General features: G+C 35.6%; 1 protein-coding gene across 1 annotated transcript in view; it reads left to right on the top strand.

Annotated features, from left to right (window-relative positions):
* ADAMTS6 (ADAM metallopeptidase with thrombospondin type 1 motif 6) overlaps positions 1-21,426 on the top strand; it is a 262,282-nt gene that overhangs the window by 156,759 nt on the left and 84,097 nt on the right. Inside the window, exons 11-13 of the mRNA XM_065875405.1 lie at positions 6,041-6,148; positions 15,966-16,111; positions 18,257-18,320. Coding sequence (XP_065731477.1) covers positions 6,041-6,148; positions 15,966-16,111; positions 18,257-18,320 — 318 coding nt within the window. The remainder of the gene's footprint in view (positions 1-6,040; positions 6,149-15,965; positions 16,112-18,256; positions 18,321-21,426) is intronic.

Raw genomic sequence — 21,426 nt, 5'->3', positions numbered from 1 at the left:
TTCATGGTTACTCCCTTTTGTTTATTATTTTATCACTATCAATTAGCTAAGATTCAAGTAATTTTTGCTTTCTGATTGAGAATCATTCCAATACAAATACTTTATTAGTCTTTTTAGGGTACTGTTGGCTACCTACCGAATTTTATTTTATTTTTTTGCAGTACTAGGGCCTCTCACTGTTGTGGCCTCTCCCGCTGCGGAGCACAGGCTCCGGACGCGCAGGCTCAGTGGCCATGGCTCACGGGCCCAGCCGCTCCACGGCATGTGGGATCTTCCTGGACCGGGGCACGAATCCGTGTCCCCTGCATCGGCAGGCGGACTCTCAACCACTGCGCCACCAGGGAAGCCCCCGAATTTTATTTTTAAGAGATGCAGATAACTTGGGAGAGGATAATAGTGAAATACTTAGAAGTACATATAAGGGAAGTTTAAAGAAATTGAGTTTGAATAGCCTGTGAAAAAGAAAGCTAAATGTTGGCTTCAAAATCACTTTCAGGCTTTGGAACATTTATTATAGTTTGATTCCTGGTAACAAATTGTTCTCCTTCCCCACCAAGAGCATAAAAAAACACAGTCGCCTTAATTTTAGATTAGGTGGTAGGAAGAATTTCAAGTTATTAAATATTGGAATTTTGTACTGAGGGAGATTGTAGAATCACTTTTCTTGAGGATTTTAAGGTAGCATAAATATTCTACAATATGGTTTGATATGGGCTTAGGAAGTAAAAGGTATGGAATTGTTTTAACACCTCAATATTCTTTTGGAGTCCAAACATATATATCAGGCATATACTTGACAAGAAGTTGACGTAATTTTTATTTTTCCTTGAATTTCAAGCCAAAATCTTAGGTTCATAATCATTTGTGTTCTTAGAGATCAGTAGTTTTTACTCTGGGTTTGCTTCTTAGAAGTATTTTTTTAAAACAAGTTAATAATTTTTAACCCTTTCAAATTGATAATTAATTTTTTAATCTGCATTTCTAGATTAGTTTTTTGTTTATATATGTATATATGTGTGTATTTAATGTATATATAAAATACATATATAACAAAAAATATATATAGATATCATCTTTTTTTTTTTTTGCCTTGTTTAGGATCTCTTGCACTTAAATTACCCACGTAACAGGATTAACCTATTTAAAGCTGAAATAAGGGTGCATTATTCTCTTTCTTCAAATGACTACTAAATACCTGGAGTCAGGCCACAGGGTCACCATATGTTGGTTTTCAATTTTCCTTTGTGTGATACAATGCTAAGTAACCTTTCTAATCACTGATGCTCCTTCTTGACTTCTTCAGTGCTCTGCTCTCCCCCTGGGCCATCATGATCCTTTATTCCAAACAGCTGTGGAGAGATATTACCTATAGGATAATGAGGACAAAGAGAATATTTCATATCCAGAAGCAAGGACCCAAGATGGCCTAGGCTTTAGGGTTTCCCAAGGGCAGAAAATTTGTGTGTATATCTTTATTGATCTTTACAGTTGTTTAAAAAATTAAAAAACAAAAACCATCTAGCAATAAAAATGCCATTTTCTCTTCATATACTGTTTTACTTTCTTAATGATACAATAGTTGTGAAATGGTTTTGCGCTTTTATGATATCCCTTGCCCCCTTATGTAAACTGCAAATTTTAATTTTCCCAGGTAAATCAAAGGGCTTTTCTTCCCATTTTTTAGCATCATTTAATAGCTATAGTTACTTGAAAAGAATGGAAACATTAGAAAAGATAATCCTAATTTCTTTTATTGTACTGAAAGGGTCTTTGACTGTAAAATAATCAACTATTCTATTCTGATCAAAGGAGCCTGAGTTCAGTTCTTTACAAAGTTATTTTCTGAATATCAGGTAGATTATTCTTCATTAGGTAATTACTTTAAAACCCTCTCTATATATTTTTAATTATGATTTATACTTGCTAATATTTTCATTGTTATTAATGTTTGCAAACCGTGTCATTCATTTGAAAAATCAAATAGAATAGAAATCTGGGAGTTGATATTAAAATTTTAAATAAGTAGGAATGTTTTAAATGTCTTGTCTTTTGGAAGACCATGGAACACTTTTGAGGAGTATGTTAACAGTATCCTTAAGTGGTGATGTTACATTTAGAAGTTCCAATAATAATAATGTATAAGTTGGTGCCTAAGCTCATATATTGAATGGATATATTATGAATTAGTACATAATAGTCTTAATTTGAGATATCGTCCTTTAAAATACGGGTAAAGGGTAGGAGGATATTACGAACATTTAGTGAGTTTTTGTATTATGTTAAAATACAAGTAAACCTTTACTAATCAGCCTTAATTGGCCAATGACTTTATTCAATTTTGATACATTTAAAAGAAACTGAAAAGTAGCTTAATTGTGTGGAGATATTTTGGGCATTGATATCAGACAGCTGATTCAAATCCACATTTAGTTAGGATTGAAGCAAATTGCTAAGTCTTTTTGAACCTAAGTTTCTTATGATTTCTAAGATAAGAAGATTGTCATGATGATTAAATGAGATACAAAGATGCCTAGCACAGTAATTAACAGTATACCCTGAAAAAATGTTAGTTTCCTTCTTTTTTTTCCTGCCTACAACATTGCTGCTAAGAGGTTATTTAGTATATCCTGGAGTATCTCCAGTGATGGGAAATTTCAGTTTTATTTTATGATTGTTCAGGTCTGACTTTTGTAAGATTTTCTGTACATTGAACTGAAATCTGCATAGCCCCCAGCTTTTTTAAACCTTTTTTCCCCAGTTTTATTGAGAAATAATTGACATAGATCACTGTTTAAGTTTATGGTGTACAGCATGATGGTTTGACCAACCATGGTCTAGGATCTAGCAGTTTAGAGAAAGAAGGGTATTTCTGGAAGTATGAAATTGTTCTCAGATTCTTTCAGGAAGTATACCTCTTTCTCGGTAAGAAATAAAATTTTCTTGTTTTTTGTCTTCCAAGAGAATATTTTTTATCTTGGGATTCTTAATTGGGGTATCAAAATCTTTCTGCGGTACGCAGGCCTCTCACTGTTGTGGCCTCTCCCGTTGCGGAGCACAGGCTCGGGACGCGCAGGCTCAGTGGCCATAGCTCACGGGCCTAGCCGCTTCGTGGCATGTGGGATCTTCCCAGACCGGGGCACGAACCCATGTCCCCTGCATCGGCAGGCAGACTCTCAACCACTGCGCCACCAGGGAAGCCCCTCAAAATCTTTCTTAACCAAGTTAAAATTCTAGATAAGAGATCTATTTGAAAACTCTTCAGAGTCTTCTCCAAGACTAGCTTAACATCTTGAGAGTGTTTCCCATCCTTAGATTTCTAGTCCCATACTTTAAACAACAATCTGAGAGAACTTAATGCCCTAGCAGAATTCAAATCCCCGAGAGCCCACTAACATAATAAAATCTTTTTTTTTTTTTTTTTTTTCTGTACGCGGGCCTCTCACTGTTGTGGCCTCTCCCATTGCGGAGCACTGGCTCCGGACGCGCAGGCTCAGCAGCCATGGCTCACGGGCCCAGCCGCTCCGCGGCATGTAGGATCCTCCCGGACCGGGGCGCGAACCCGTGTCCCCTGCATCGGCAGGCGGACTCTCAACCACTGCGCCACCAGGGAAGCCCCATAATAAAATCTTTTAAAAGCAAGAATCAAACTTTCAAACTGTGTCATTCCCTAAAGGATAAGAGGGCTTTATCAGAGGACTGTATTGTGAATCTTGAGATTAAAGTTTTGGAAAGAGTATCTTGAGCACTTGCCATTTTGGGTAGAGATTTTCAAGGCATTTTTGGAAAATAGAGTTTCTGTAACTTGACTAAATAGTGTGTTTTCCTAATAGGTTCTATGAATACTGTCCTTTTCAATGATAGAATTTTCATTGCATAGTTCTGTCTAAAGAAACTTTAGGCTTCTTTTACTTCTGTCTAAAGTAATCATAAAATATCAAGAGGATGGTCCAGGATTATGGATAATTTTGTTAGCAATTTCCTAATACATTGTCCTAGCAATGTGTCTCTGTTTTTGTGAACATATTTCTCTTTGAATATGAATATTTTTGATACATGGGATAATATTTTAAGAGCTTAAAATGGTAATCCTACTGCTTTTAAAATAAACTAAGAGAATATATTTAGGAACATATAGTAAGAAACCATCTCCTATAGAAAAGGAAGAATAAAGTAGTATAAATAATATTCTCTTTAAACAGAAACTGAAGCTTTGAAAGAAAGAATTTGTAATACCTTGGATTGTAAGAACAGGAAAGTTTTATCTTTATATTATGATCCACAGCACATGTTTTTCTATTCTGATGTTTTAACTTTATTCTAGCTCAGTAGTTCTCCACATGGAATTTAAAGTAGATGAATAAATTAGATATGATATATAAATTTTGAAAAGTATTTAAAAAGTCTAATATAAATTTTATGTCTCTTTATCTGCCTGGTGGAGTGGAGCACCCTAAAGAGGGACCCAAATAGATTCTTTCTTTTTGCTATACTCTGTGAGGCATCTCCATTTGTAGTAATGGTTAACCAGTGAATTCAGTGTTACCGCTGTATTTCTGAATTGTGTTTATGTGACATAAATTCTTTTTAAAAATTTTTAATTAAGATATAATCGACAAATAATATAATGTTAGTTTCAGTTGTACAACATAATGATTCAATATTTGTATATATTGCAAAATGGTCACAACAATAAATCTAGTTAATACCCATCACGATACACAGTTACAGACTCTTTTCTTGTGATATGTGGCATAAGTTCTTACAATTATGTTTTGAGAATAAAAGGGCAGTTGGGGAATAATAGCAATAGAATTGAATGTTATATATAAATGTGTCTTTACATTCAAGATCAATATATTTTGCGCCTCCCTGGTGGTGCAGTGGTTGAGAGTCCGCCTGCCGATGCAGGGGACGCGGGTTTGTGCCCCGGTCCGGGAAGATCCCACATGCCGTGGAGCGGCTGGACCCGTGAGCCATGGCTGCTGAGCCTGTGCATCCGGAGCCTGTGCTCCGCAGCGGGAGAGGCCACAGCAGTGAGAGGCCCGCGTACTGCAAAAAAAAAAAAGATTAATATATTTTTATTGCGAATATATATTTTTTACTTAATGGTTCCAGTTTAAATTAAAAACCTTTAATATCAGTAATTATGCTAGTCGACGATCATATATAACAATAAACTGAAAAATTTGAGTATTTTCTTCAAAGCAATCTGTGTTTTGGCTGTTCAAAGGCTTTACTTTGGGATATGTTGGACAGCTTATTTTAAAATCTGATAGATTAATATAAGTGTGAACAAAATGAGATATTTTATATTGCCAACATTACAATAAGTGTAATTCTCCCATGGTGAGGTGGGATAATGAGAAATCATAATAAAGAAGACAAAACAGCACCAAATAACATCTGAAATATATCAGTTATGGAAATGGCACATAAATAGCAGCATTTGTTCAAAACCAAATTTCCCTTTCATGAAAGTGGGCTACATTGATGAACTGCAAATAACATTGCTAGATTGTTCTTTAGGCATTTATGAATTTTATAAATCACTTCCTGTCCATTCCCATAGTCTCTCTCTTTCTCTCTTTTTAAAAAATACACTTTATTTGAATATTTCTGTAGGACTAGGAAATCACCTACTTGGCCACTCTATTAGTATTTGGAAAGTTTGTGCTATTGTATATTTTGGGGAGTAATAAACATATATTTCCTTTCTACATATTCATTCTTTCTCACTACTCTTCTCTATTAATGAAATTTCTGCACATTATTTTAAAAAGATTCTAATCAGTATTAAAAACTAAAATATACTTTATCCACTGAAATAAGAATCATAAAGACAAATATTAAAATGATTTTATGAAACGAGTAACCTACCTTCCAGAAGGACCACCTCCAAAATCCTGATCTATGATGCTTCAACAACAGCAAGAGACAAGTAATGCTTAGTATTGCTTATATACTATGGGTATTTTTATAAAAAAGTGGACATGATTTTAGTCTCTACTTCTGATCAACTTGCTTTTGCCTTCTTTCCTAGGAAGTGTGTAGAGAGCTCTGGTGTCTCAGCAAAAGCAACCGCTGTGTCACCAACAGTATTCCCGCAGCTGAGGGAACACTCTGTCAAACTGGGAATATTGAAAAGGGGGTAAGCTCAAATGATTCATTAGCTATTTAACATGTAGACTAAACTGATAAATTTCTGGTGTTGATATTCAACCACTAGGAAATAATGCATACTAATTAAAATGTGCTTGAGAAAATAATAAATTCCTAGCCTAATGAATTATCTTGATATCTGCAAATATGCATTGTTTAGGAAAGTATAGTGAGCATTTTCTGGGTCAGTTTCACCTTTCTATATGTATACGTTTGAGTTATATTTGCACAAAAACGTTCAACAACAATCTTATTTAATAGAGTCTGTTTAGTCATATGTCTGTTTTTTTTCCAACAGTATCCAAGAAAATTATGTGATCCTAAAGTAGATTTTATAACTATGGTCTAATGAGTCACTTTTAAATTGCAATGTGAGAGAAAGATCTAGTACTAGGAGAATAGTTAATTTATTGAGCATAGAAATTGTTGCTAAATAATTTTCAGTTTCATCAGCCTAGTTTTCAAAAACTATAATTATTAAGAATTGTTCAAACAGATAAGAATATTTTAGGCTATTCCTGAAATTCTTTAGGAATTGCTATATATGTGGATTCTAAAATTTATTGCTATGGCCTGAATTTACAACAATAACGACACTGTCATCTGTTCTCAGTTCTGACTTCTTCCATGTTAGTTGGGCTAGTTTCAAAAAAGATTACACTGAATTTCAGCTTGCAATCTGACGTTTAAATAAAAAGAATGAAAGCTTTTGGGCAGCTGTCACAGTTTATTAATCATTGCTGACGGCTTCATTCGGGACCCATGACCTAGTGCCATGTTGATGGCTTTTCCATGCTGAGTTTGGAAATGTTGGTAAATTATGCTAAATGTATGAATTGATAGGGTCATTTTTTAAAGATTAAGGATCTTTTTTTGAAACTTTTATAAGTAGCCAATAAAAATACAGAGACCTTCACACACTACCAAGAATTCCTTGCTTTTTTTCATAGATGTAATAGAAAATATTAGGAACTGCATTCTTGAAACAACAATCTGGGTTTATTTTGGAACCAACAATTCTTGTCAACGACAAGTAGCAATTTTTTTTTCTTTTCTTTTTTTTTTTTTACAAGTAGCAATTTACATCAATCTGTACTTCGAAGAAATACACAACTGTAAGGGGAAAGTCACAGTGAGAATCTGGTTCTTTATTTGCCACTGATTGATTATTGTTATTGTGATCTATACCAATCAGCCACTGTTTCTATTTGCCTGTAATAATACTATTACTAGGCCTGATGGATCTTTTTATTTTACTTTATTGTTTAACCCAAAGCACAAAGAACTCATTCTTTTAAACCTCAGAGCTCTCCTGAAAGCATTGTATAAACTATATAATCACTCTAAATAGGTAAACAACAAGTAGTGGCTGTCTGAGAACACAGAACTCAACTCAATCATCTTTATGGTAAACACATATTTAATATCTTAACATTTGTGCTTAATAGCAGGGCTCTAGAATGTCATATCTTATAGCTTATGTGCGTATATTTGACAAAGGTGACATTTACATGCCAATTACAATTTTGAAGGCTACTTAGAAAATGCTCAAAATAATATCAAAGCTAATAGTATTGAATTTAAATTTAGATAAGCGAATAGAAGGGAAATATAATTACTTCTAAGCATAAATAAGAATAAGCACAGACAAAAGAACGTGAAGAAAATGGGGCAGAAATGTATTTGATTTCTAAAGACTTACTTTCTTAATCTAGGCTAATGGTTGTCAACTTTTTGATCCTTAAACCGTTTATTCAAATGCATTCTACATAATCCTGAGATATACATTTGAAAAAAATGGAAAAGCTCGGGTTAAAAGAACCCCTTGGCTGCCTCCTTACCCTGTCCTTAGAATCTTGTCAGCTTCCAGCATATCTTGGCACAGCATCTTGGGCTCCATGAAAATCTATTTAAGAACTTGGAAGCGTAGCAAAGTTTGTATACCAAGAGGTCATTAATATTCACAACATTAGAGTGTAGTTTCGTAAAGGCGATACATTGGATTTCATCATCTCAAATTAATCTACGAAACAAATCTTAGCCATTCTTCCAGAGGCATGGAAGGTCTGTAGACAGATTCAGGTATAGGACTAGGAGGTTTTTAAATGAATGAATGAATGAAAATAACAAATACACATGCAGACTCCTAGAAAGAAAAAGGACAGAGTACTAGGAGAAGACACTCAAAATATCCCTATCATTAACTTTGAATTTATAAAAAGGCTTTCAAAGAAGTAGATCAACTTACATTTTTAAGGGAAAAAGAATATAAAGAACTATTCATGTGAGCTGAGCACTTCATTATTTTTAACTTATTTTTTAACTACCTGCATATGCCGTGTTATCTATTCATGAATTTTCGTTGTTGCTGCTTTTTTCCTTAAGAGAGAACCGTGTTTACTATTGACAAATGCAGATTTTCCTCTTAAGGCTATACCTATTTGGATATTAAACAAGAGCCCAGAATTTTGACTCAAACCAAAACAGTCATGCAAACACTTAATGACAAAATTAAAGTGAGATTTTCTGTTGGTCTGGTCAACTTTGTGTGGCTAGTCCGTGTTCTTGCCATCTATAAATAGTTGACATTATCAGTAATAATGATGATAATATAATGAATAGTTTTATTTTTTATTAAATGTATTTATTTTATTTACTTATTTTTGGCTGCACTGGGTCTTCATTGCTGCACACAGGCTTTCTCTAGTTGAGGCGAGTGGGAGATACTCTTCATTGCGGTGCGTGGACTTCTCATTGCAGTGGCTTCTCTTGTTGCGGAGCATGGGCTCTAGGCACGTGGGCTTCAGTAGTTGTGGCACACAGGCTCAGTAGTTGTGGCTTGTGGGCTCTAGAGTGGCAGGCTCAGTAGTTGTGGCACATGGGCTTAGTTGCTCCGCAGAATGTAGGATCTTCCTGGACCAGGGCTCGGACCCGTGTCCCCTACATTGGCAGGCAGACTTTTAACCACTGCGCCACCAGGGAGGTCCCATGATAATGAATAGTTTTATATTTACACTGTGCCAGGCACATATTTGTTCTGTTTACTACTGACAAAAATCCTATAAGGTGGGTACTGTTTTAACTCCATTTTACAGACGAAGAAAGTGAGACTTGAAAGCCTAGGATTACATAGCAATTTAATAGTAGAGCTGAGATTCCAGCCTGGGTCTTTCTGATTCCAAAGAGGAAAACTTTACCCCTCTATACTGCCTCTGATTATACTTTACTTTCAGGTGGGAAATTGTGTAGAATAAAAAGCAGATTTTCATTGTCACAGGAATAATGAGTCACTGAGCCTGAGATGGGTTAACAATATGTTTTACCCTTTATTACTAAATGTATTTTTCATTTGTTTACCTGTAACCGTTTGTTACCTCTGGAATCACGGTAAAAAAGGCACCCAGACAGAACGTTGAGCTAAGAATATATGATAGTGTTAAAATTGGCAAAATAATGAATCTCCACTTTAAAATGAGAAAAAATCTATTTTTACATATTTCATAGAGATATTGTGAGGATGGAATGAGATAATATCTCAGTGAGCTTTTTGTTGCCTTCCTCAGAGGGAAGGTGTTAATTTATATTACTAGAGCATCATCATTACTTTTCATTATTATGTGCCAGCCTTAGATGATGGTGGGCAGAAAATTCTTTGCCAGACTGTCTTAACTAGCAGTAATGAGCATAACAGACTATAAGCATGAGTTTGTGTGTCTCAGAAGCATGAATGGTATATCCACGACCTCTGATCTTAACTCTGAATTTCAAAACTACTCTCATCAGAAGGAACAAGAAAGAACCTACATCCTGTCTAGCCAGCAGGATAAAACCAAAGCTGCTCATAGCTTTTTGAATAAATCTTTTTTTAAAAGGTTGGGGGGAGGGGAGAAATATGGCTCAAGTGATAGCATAGACATATCCAGAGGACTGGATCCACAATGATCTCGTCAAACTCTGGCTGCAAAAGATATGGGATCTTTGCCCGGGGGCGCAGTTCCACAAATGTTCCATGTAAGTATGGGAACTGTTCCATGCACATTTAGCAGATGGAGTAAGAAATATGGCCAAAAAATTAAAAACTGATCTTTGCGTGAGTCCTGGGGGGTCTGACATCGCTATTACAGCCATTGGATGTTTGCCTGAATAAGCCATTCAAGGACTGAATAAGAACCATATGGTCTGAATGGATGTGCTCAGGGACAGTAGCATTAACCAAAGGAGGAAATTTGATGAGCCCAGACAGTGTGCTGGTACTGTGTGTCCATGGGTCACGCTTCTACAAATCAATCAATATAACTTTCAGCCAAAAGAACTTTTCTTAGACATGGCATCAACAATAGCCCTTTGGACAGAAATCGGAGGGATGCCATATTTGATGAAATGGTAAACAAAGATCTACACTATAAAAACTGTGATAGCAGTGTTGGCATTATTACTGAACGGGATATTAAGGATAATCAAAACCCAGTCCAAGCTCTGATGGTGACCACAAAGAAGGTTTCAAATACTTGGTTTATTGCCAAGAGATTGATTTAATGATTCTACAAGCCCCAACTAGAGACATAACCCAGCATTTGGGCTTACATATACATGACATTGATTCCTAATATTTTTGCATGGGAAACACAGGGCTGGATTAGAATAGGATTATTACATGCCCTTCTAATGCACTGGATATATAATAGGACATTTGCAGCCTTAGATCTTAATTCACTTAAAGTAGAATGTAAAATGTTTTGACTGAGTCCCAAACTATAAACACAAGAAGTGAAGAAAGAATGACTCTTCCAGTTGCTCTAGAAATTTAAATAGTATGGGATGACAAGTTCTGATTTAGAATTTCGGCTGAAATAAACTTTAGCATTCCCGCACCTGCAGAGCAGAAAGATAAGGCTTTTAATAGCACTGTGCTCCAACTCTCAGCTTTTCTGATTTAGGAAGAATGTTCTATATTGAATCACCAATATCACTTCCTTTAAAATCTTAGGATTTCCTTAGAGGTATCTTATTCCAGATGCTGGCTAGACCCAGTGCTGGCTGTGGTACAAGATCTACCATAATCACATCCTAAAATATATCTAGTTTAAAAAAATTATTTTAAAATACTGTATATGTACTCCTTTTGAAATTTTCCTTTGTAGAATTCTGACAGATTTTCAAAGTCAGATTTTTTGATTTATAATATATCTTGCTTAAGACAGTTCCCTGATGGAGATCATGAAATTCAGTGGCCTAACAGAAAGAGATGTTGTTTAATGAGTAATAAGTGTTTCTTAAGAAAATAAGTGTTTCAGTAGAATACATCATCTTTCTAGATAGTTTTAAAGACATATTTCTTTTACTTAGAAGGAATGTGAAAAGCAAGAATGGGCAATATGAATTTTTATTTTTGAATGCGATAGTTTCACTTCTTTCACCTTTCTGAATCTGGTTAAACACACATTAGCAAAAAGAAAGCCAGATTTATCCAATTTATCTGGATCATTTAGGCTATAGTAATATGACTGATATTTAGAATAGTCCAAAATCACTAGATTGGATATAACCCTTGGGAATAAAGATTAAAAACTAGTTTCCATCTGAATATTGAACTCTTCTAGTTTAAGACATGAAGTAAAATTCTATGCCTATGGAAATAGAGTTTTTACAGTTTGGCACCTTTAGATTAAAAAAAAGGGGTAAAAATAGAAAATACAAAACTCAAAATTCTCACCTTTAATGTGCTTGTAGGATTTGTATACTTGAATCTACTTTATTTGGTGTAATCCATTTATATTAATTATGACTTACATTAAAATCTTAGTATATATTGGTTAATATAGTCATCTAGAAAATTAGCTCAAATAACTGGATTCACCTGAAGTTCCCTATAGGTTTCTAAAAAAAACTTATTAAGTTAAATAAGTTTCTTCTCTTAAAATCATGTACTACATTGAGATACTTAATACTACCAGAAGGAGAAGTAGCAAAAATTCCAAGGAGATCCTTTCCTATAAACACAAGGTGAGGGGAAAGCACAAAAGAACATTTTGCTAGAGAGCAAAATTAAACAAGTCGTTTGATAGATTTTTAACTTCTTTGAGGGTATGCCTGTATAGAACTAATTTCTGTAGTCATCCTAATCCAAATCATATTATAATCAAAAACTAAAGTTAGTCCCCATTTTGTAGTCAGGGAAACTAAAGAAAAGAAACAAATGACTTGCCCTGGACCAAAGAAAGGTATTGCTAGAATGAGAACTCAAGTTTGTAACACAGGATACCCACAGACTGAAGTCATCCCCACACAGACTGAGTTGTTAATTAGTTGTTAAACTAGACACTAGTCTCTTGTCAGCTGCTAAATGACTGATACTTATTATTATGAATTCTTCATTCTTTACCCATTAATCTATGTTATTTAACTTTCTGATATAATTGTCTATTATAACTCTATGGAATAGATACAATCAATAGCATAAATTTATGCAGTAAAAGGTTTTAGCAAACCACTTATAGAATACTACTGCTCTGTAGATATTAACTAATGGTAAGAACTGAGCAACATTTTACAAACTGAATATTTGTATTTATCTTTTACCTTCAGAATAAGTTTTAAAAGGAAAACAAGAGAATTTATGTGAGTTCTTTCCCTGTGCTACATTTTGTGTGCATCTAGGACACATGTAAAACAATATTATTAAATACTTCAGAATCTACATCTTTCAGTGTTTTTGTGGCCTTCACAATTTTGTCCCCTGAAAAATGCAAAAACTGAGAGTTTTTTCCTCTACTAATTATAAGAATACTCAAGGAGGTATGAAATAACATGTGGTTGTATACTTGCAGCTAAGTGGGTTTTTAAAAAAGTCTCTAGTGTTATTTTATATTTTAGGTAGTAAAAACAGTTCAGTAAAATATACTAATGTATTCTTTAATGTCTTCAAATATGTAATCCTGCACATCCAATTGATTTTTTTTTCCACTTGTTTTTTGTGCGTATTTGGACAGCTGATCCTTTTCTGCCAGTAAGTGACCTTGGGCAAGTCACCTCCTTCAGGTTCTGCTTTCCTCATGTGAAAAAATGAAGTGCTTAGACCACATGAATTCTAAAGCCTCTTTGAGCTTTAAGTACAGCTCTGTGATTATATAAAATAAATGTAAAATCAAATTTTATTGTTATTTGAAATCAGTAATGCTAAGTTTCCAACTTGAAGAAAATAGGCAAATCTTAAGATTTGGAATTTTTTAGTATTAAGTGTCATTAATTGAAACCACAGGAAAAGACAGTTAATTGCTGGTAAATACTACATTGCTCAGTTACTCTCATAGGTGCAGGCATAAATATTCTTACACATAGCTACTTGTAATAACAAAAATGTAAAACCGGAGATTATTTGGTCCACTGTTGTGACTTTTATATAGATGAAAATCTAACGCAATTGGTATATCATTATGCACGTGGTTGGTTTTCAAGATCAGTTAGGTAAATCATAAGCTGGCAGCTGGAACATTCTCCCTCCCACATGTACATTATTAGCAGCCCTGCTCCCAGAGTTGGCACTGTATTATCAGTTCAGCCAACTACCTCTGCTTCATCATTTTAGACAGATGATTTTCTTTTTCTTCATGGTAATTTTTGTTGCCCAAAACTTGTAATCTTTTTTAATGTCCTACTTTAATATTTTTTAGATTTAGGGTCAGAATGTTTGGTCTTATAGCCAACCAAATTTTGACTTCCTCTTGCCTAATTGCTTAGCACTTTTCTTAAGAAGTCCTTTATGTTGTTACAACTACTGTAATATTCTCTGAGTGCCAACTACCAGGGAAGCAAAGATGAATATGACTTCCTTTACCCTCCAGTGTCTCCAGTTCCTTCCTGAAATGTAGTAACCAAAACAGGACACAGGATTCTATAATTTAATGTATTCATTCATTCAATAAAGTTTTGTTGCATATCCACTACATTCTAGGCACTGTTCTAGACATTCAGCATTTCCAATTAGAACATTCTGTGATGATAGAAATGTTCTGTATCTGCTCTGTCCAACATCATAGCCACTAGCCACATGTGGCTATGGGAGCCCTAGAAATGTAGCTAGTGGGTCTAAGGAACTGAATTTTTAATTTCAATTAATTTAAATTTGAACAGCCACATTTGGCTCTCAAGGCTTTTACATACTAAGGAGAGGAGACAATAAAAATAATAAGGAAGTAATCTGAGAAATAAATAGGGTGATTTAAAGTAGGTGTAAGAGGGGGCTAAAACAGGAGGATGTAATCTCTATACATCCTGGAGTAGGGGGAGGGGAGGGTGGAAGGGATAGTGAAGTAGTACAACCACTTCAGAATAAGAGTGATCAAGGAAAGACCTCTCTGATTGAGTGACACCTGACCTGAGACCAAACGATAAGACAATATAAGGAATCTGAAGAGTATTCCCAGGAGGACCAGCAAATGCAAATGCCCTGAGGAGAGAACAGGTTTAGTGTATGGAGGAAAAGAAATAAGGCCAGTGTGTCTGGAGCATTCTGTACCAGAAAGAGAATAAGGCTGGAGAAGGAGGCAGAGGCTAGGTCACAAAAGCCACCGTTGACCAGAGTTAAGGGAAGGAGGAAACCACCACAGTCTTTTAAGCCAAAAAGTGACATAATGCCATAATATGTTTTTAAAAGAGCTCTCTGATAGCTTGCTGGAGAATAGGTTGATTATAGGTAGAAGAAAGTGAGGCAGGGGGACCAGGTAACAAGCTGATCTATTTGCTAGTTTGGTCTAGAGTGGTAGTAGTACAAATGGTGAAAGTGAAAGAATTCTGGATATACAGAATTAATATAATAAACTGATTACTTTCAAAGCATCACATGTCATAATCCCTTTACATTTTAATATAATGGTTGAATTTTTATTTAACAATCTAACATTGCTGACAGTTACTCAACTCTAATAATGTTCCCTATTGATATTCGTATAAACAAATGACTTTCATAGCATCAGTATGGTTCATCAAATTTTGATAACTCAGAAAAATGCACCAATAAAAGCCTAGCCTAATGCTTGGTTTAAAAAAAAATCATTTTTACCAATTCTGCAAATAAGATTTATCATGTTAGAGTTATGAGCTGATTATGCGATGTCTGCATCTCGATAAATTATTCCTGGCTTTCTACTTATGTGCAGTATGTGTGGTTTATTGCAGAGAGTAAAGCTGAGAAGAATTCCAGTACACATGTTCATGCAGGGACTATACACATGGCTAGTCACTGTGTATAAGGGTTTTTTTGTACCCTGTCCCTAGTGTCTTGGCATTACTTTTATTATGTCTGCAGCAGTCATGTAGATGAAATGCCACAACACATTCTTTTACTATTGTAGCCTCAACCGGCCTTTTTTTTTTTTTTTTAAAGAAAAAGCAATTACCATCATAAAAATTCCTTACTGGGGAACTTTCCATATTGCGTTATCATTCCATGAGTCTAATAATAGTGGAATATAAAGAAAAAAATGTTTTAATACTAAAATATCTAAAAAAGAGTTTTGAGGTCTCTATAATGAGAAACACTAAAAGTCTGGAGGAGAAGAAATAAGAAAAAAGAAGTAAAGTCAAGTTTTTTAGACTCCTGGTACTTGTTAGAGATTTATAAATCATTGCCTAGCTAAAGATAATTTGCAAATCACATGCACCTTTACCAATGTCTAAACACAGTTAAAGAACTCTCAGTCTGTTATCTATTGGGAGAATGCTAATGCCTGACCCTTATGTATTTATTTCTATCCTGATAGCTCTATCTGCCTAAAAGCTAATTCTGTGTTTTCTGTGAAATCTTGCAGTGGTGTTATCAGGGAGATTGTGTTCCTTTTGGCACTTGGCCCCAGAGCATAGATGGGGGCTGGGGTCCCTGGTCACTATGGGGAGAGTGCAGCAGGACCTGCGGGGGAGGCGTCTCCTCATCCCTAAGACACTGTGACAGTCCAGCGTAAGTAGCTAAAGTAAGCCGGAGCCAACAAAAAGACACAGTTGGAAATGATTCAAAGCTGTGGTTTCACATGTTATCTGTAAAAACGTTTCACTAGTGAGCCAAGTGCTTGTCTTCAGAACAAGCAATAGGCACTGGAAAGTGGAGGAGCCTTGTTAGACAGACTTTCTTTTTCTTCTTTTCACCTTACTATGTAACTAAAAATAAAAGAAAAAGAAAAAAGAAAAGCATTGTGTATCTATCCCAGATATAGCCAGAATTTTAATCTAGTAATAATCAGATAGATTTCCTCCTCCAAAAGCTACTGAATTATGGATGAATCCAGGTCTTGTCTTAGCTACATTACCATTATTCCCAGGAAGCATAAGGTCTTTTCACATGTCACATAAAATTATTACTGCTACATTAGTATTAAAAGGACCAATGAGAGCACTTTGAGGGTTGAAATGCCTTGATTCGCATCACAAATCACAATGAAAAGAATACTGCCCATGTGTTAAAATAGTTTCCATTCACATGCCCCCATTAATCACCTTCCGGAGCTGCATCCACTTTTCTCCTCACGATTGTTTTATGTAGGTCAGACTGCTCCTCTCCCACCACTCTTTTTCTCCAGCCGGAGTCCCCCTGGCATGAAGCCAGCCCCATCAGTATTTCTTGCTAGCTGTATTGCTTCTCCCTTCCACCAGTGCCCATTGCAGGTGGATGATTCCTTTAGTTGGTCTTGCGTGTCCTCCTGGAGACTAAACTGCTCCTTAGCTGCTTCATGTCGAGTGCTCCCATTTCTTTCTAGAGCTCAGGTTGAGGACCTTCTTTCCTGACAATTATTTGGTGCAGAATGGTGTTATAATATCACTTCTGCTTTTTTCCCCCTGCTGGGGTAGAAGATGGTCTATTTTTATTGTTTATTTTTTCTCATTTTAACTCAGGATACCCGTCTTTGGTTCCTCGCTCTAAATGTCTCTTTTCTTCTCTTTTATTCCTTTTAGCTTGAGATTGTTTCCCTTTGTATTAGTTCTGTGTTTTCATTCTCCCACTTTCTATTATTACCATCCTGCTAAACAGAGCTCACTGTCACCCATTCATAAAACAGCATTGCCACCACCGTCCCCACTACCTTGTTTTTGTCTGACCAACACATTTCTCCCAGCTGGTTCAAGCTAGGCCATTTCTTTCCCTTGCTTAAAGTCAGCATTCACTAGCATTCAAAATATATTCAAAGTGTAACTTTAATTATCTCATTGATACCAGTGGGCCAAAATTATAATTGAGACTTGATCTTTTTAAAACAAGTGCAGAATAGTTAACCTAAGTTCAACTGCAGGCTACTGTAATTTAATAATCAAAAGTATAAAACCCTATGATAATAAATAATATACCCAAATACTTAAGAGAATGACTTGGACCTCTTTTAAAAGAACAAGTTAGTTTTTTCCATTCAAAAATTGCATGTCCAAATAATAGCATATGACTTTCTCTAATGTTAAATACTCCAAAAATTAATTTATGTATAACACGTATTTAACATCCTAATTTGAATGTAATATAAAGTATCTATATAATGTAAGCCTATCTTAGATTTAGATTTAATTTTTTGAAACTGAAGTTTTTAAAACTTCATGTAATATTTGAATTGAGATAGAAATTTATTTCTGAATTAAAAACTTTGAGCTGAAGCTATTTCCAGGGAGTTATTTTGTGTCCTTTCCTTATTTCCAGTCTGGAAAAAAACACAAACTTTCCATTTTCTACTTGATGAACATATAGTATCAGATTATGTGTTTTGTTAAATATGATTCAAATGGCTTTTCATTATAAATGATTTTTAAACTCATTGTGTTGAGCTGAATACCTGTTTACTATGATAATTAGAAAATACATTGATTTAATTGCATTTTCTTAAGAATGTATATCATCACAATTAAGAGCCTTATAAAGTTACTCATAGTAGATTGCCTTAACTTTTTGTTCAGCAGCCATAATCATTATTGCTAACTATCACCAGCATGATTATTATTTTAATAACTAATAAAATGTAAGATTTTTTATTTTCTTAAAGTAAATGTTAATATGTTTTCATCGAGCAATATATATACTGTTTATGTGGTTAGATATATTCACATGTTAAACAAAATGTGTTTGCAGACCTTCAGGAGGTGGAAAATACTGCCTTGGGGAAAGGAAACGGTATCGCTCCTGCAATACAGATGTAAGTAAAACCAAACTCTGCTATGAAAAATTAGCTTACATTTCCCCTAGAGCAGGGAAATTTTTTAAATTGTGAACTATTTGATCTGAAATCCATGTGCGTGAGGGTCACATGAATTTTTGAAACTGAATGGAACCAGCCTCAGGTCCATCAATTCCTTTAAGAATCAAGAGAAAGCTCCAGCACTAGAAGCAAATACACTCTCCCCCAGTAGGAATCAAGAGAGAGAGACACACCCCCTGAACTTCCCTGGCCCCCCAACACTCACAGCTTTGCCGCCGTTATCTTTCTTGAGTTCAAGAAACAAGGATTAATCTTATTATGGCCTTTATTCCATTTTATGTTTGCCACGGCAAGAAGTCCCAGACTTCCTTGTCACTCCTCATCTCTTGCCATCCAATTCCATAAATCTTTGCATATCCCTTCTTCTGTTTCTCATCCCTGCCCAACCACCTGAAACTCTTCTGTGCCCTCAGAAGCTCGTGGTCCATCATCAGCAAAATCCCTTACATCCTGACATCTCTGAATTTTTCTTCCCTTCACCTTCTTGTTCTAGTGGAAACTGGCTCTCCTCTGAAGATACTGCTTCCTCTGCAGGCCTCTAAAGTTAAGGACATGTATTTTCTCCCTTAGCTCTTGAAAGACTGGGCCTGAAAGTGAATTGACTATCTTCTTTATATCTTATTACTCCTCCCAGATAATTTTTCCTTCCTCCTATCTAAAAACCACAGCTTTTAATTTCATATCATCAGACTATTACCCACACTCCCACACTATTCCTCACTCTTACGCTCTCCAACCCTATGCCTATCCTAATCCTTGTTTATTCATAAACATGTGGATGATTTTTTCAACATCCTCTCTTCTGGGTTTTTCCATAACCATACAAACATGCTGTTATTTCTCCTATCTTGAAAAAACAAAAACAAAAATACTTACCATATCTAATTCCTCTTCTCATTTTTCCCTAAAATTGCTCATATAAAGTTTTTGCCTCCAACATTCTAGTGAAAATGTTCCTGTCAAGTCAAAGGTGTTTTCCATGTTGCTAAACCCAGTAATCAGTTCTGAGTGTTTATTTTACTTGATCTTTACCAGGCTTCCATGACACTGTAGCTTTTTGGTTGTCCTTCTATATTGCTACTTATTCTTTCTCATTCTCCTTTGCTGGTTCCTATTCTTTTCTCTGACTTCTTAATGTCAGAGTACCCAGGACTTACCCCTCTTTTTCTCTGCCATACCAATACTCATTTCTTTGGTGATCTCATCCAGCTTCATTGCTTATGATACCATTCATATGTTATTTGACCCCAAATTTATATTTTCATCCCAGACTTCTTCCATGGATTTCAGACTCATATCTTACCATTTATTAGACTTTTAATAGACATGTACTATTTAACATGTCCAAATGCTGTCTCCAAAACATTTCCACAACCATGTTCTTCCAGCAGTTTTTCCCATCTCAGATGTCAACTTCATCTGGCTCAAGCCAAAAACCCTTGAGTCATTCTTGATTCCTTTCTCTGTCTCACAGACTATATCCAATCCCTCAGAAAATCCCATTGGCTTTGCCTTCAAAATATATCATAGATCTGACTTCTTCTCACTGCTTCTACTGCTGCCTACCACTCTTTCACTGGATTACTCTAAGTGGCTTTTTCCGTGGGTTTCCAGATACTACTTTTGCTCCCTACAGCCCTCAGTATAAGAGGCAGAGTGATTCCGTTTCAGTATATCCTTTACCCAAGACCTTTCGATGGCTCCCTGTTTTACTTAAATCCAAAGTTCTTACAAAGGCCTGCAAGGCCTTCACAATCTGGCCTTCTATTACTTCTCTGAACTCATCTTTTATTATATTCCTCCTTATTCACTCTGCTCCAGCCACATGGGCCTCCCTCCTTGTACGTGCCAGGCATGCTCCCACCTTAGGGCTTTTGCATTGGCTGTTCCCTTTGCCTTGTATACTCTTCCAACCCAAATATCTACATCGCTAACTCCCTTACCTCACCTTTACTCGGCTGTCATCTTCTCAGTGAGGCCTGGCTTGAATACTGTATTTAAAGTTGCAACCCTCCCTACTCCCTACAACCCTGGGATTCCTAATCTTCCTTACCCTGCTCTATTTCCCCTCATACTACCTCTAACACACTCTATAGCTTATTTATCGTATTTAATTCTATTAAATTTACATCTTGGATTCATTACATGTAGCTTCAATTACAATGATTATATTGTTTCCAGCATTATTTATTCATTCACTCAACAAATAATTGAGTGCTTACTGTTTATCAGACTGTGATAGAGTGAGAGAGGCTCTGACCTCAAGGATTTTATAATTTCTTGTGAAGTTGCAGAAAATCACAATGCAGGGTGATAAGTGATATGATATGATATGATAGAATAAGTATGGAATGCTATAAAAGCATGTGGAATTGTCACATAGCCTAATTAGGGATTTAAGGATTTCTTCCCATGGGAAGCTAAAGATCTGAAAGGGCAAATTGCAGCTGACCAGAAAAGAAGGAAGTGACAATGAAAGCATTCTAGGCATGAAGAAAATTAAGTGCCAGGTGGGTAGGTTAAAAGATTTAGCCTCAGATTTATGCTTTAGATAAAAATTGGTTAGGGAAAGGTGAGATTACAACAGAACAGTAAACAAATCAAGAAGAATTTAAGGATACTGGTGAGAATGACGTGCTGAGCCATGCACTCTATACTAGGGAATGACAGTGGAGTCTAAAGAAGGCTAGTGGGGAGAAAATTAAGGATGTAACTTTGAAAAATGCATAAAAATTAAAGAACTAGTATTGTAGGAAAAACAGGGTGAGAGAGATAGCAGGTGAGGGGATCAGAGAGTGGAATGTATTTGAATTTAAGATACGAGAAGTGAGACTGTTCTCAGTGAGAACAAATCTGGAGTGTGGCCATGGGAGTGCATGCCTAACCTTGAGTGGAGGTGAAGGAGTTCTAGGAATGTTAAGGCTAGGGAGTTTGGGGAGTCTTCCGTGTGGATGTTGGATTCACTCAGGATGTTATTAGGACTTGGAGGGTATAGTGAGACTGTGAAGCGGGTATCAAGCTCTTTAACAAATGAGGGGAAATG

Source organism: Phocoena phocoena, chromosome 3 (assembly GCF_963924675.1).
Source record: "Phocoena phocoena chromosome 3, mPhoPho1.1, whole genome shotgun sequence".
Lineage (NCBI taxonomy): Eukaryota > Metazoa > Chordata > Mammalia > Artiodactyla > Phocoenidae > Phocoena > Phocoena phocoena.
This window is presented reverse-complemented; position numbering and strand designations above follow the sequence as displayed.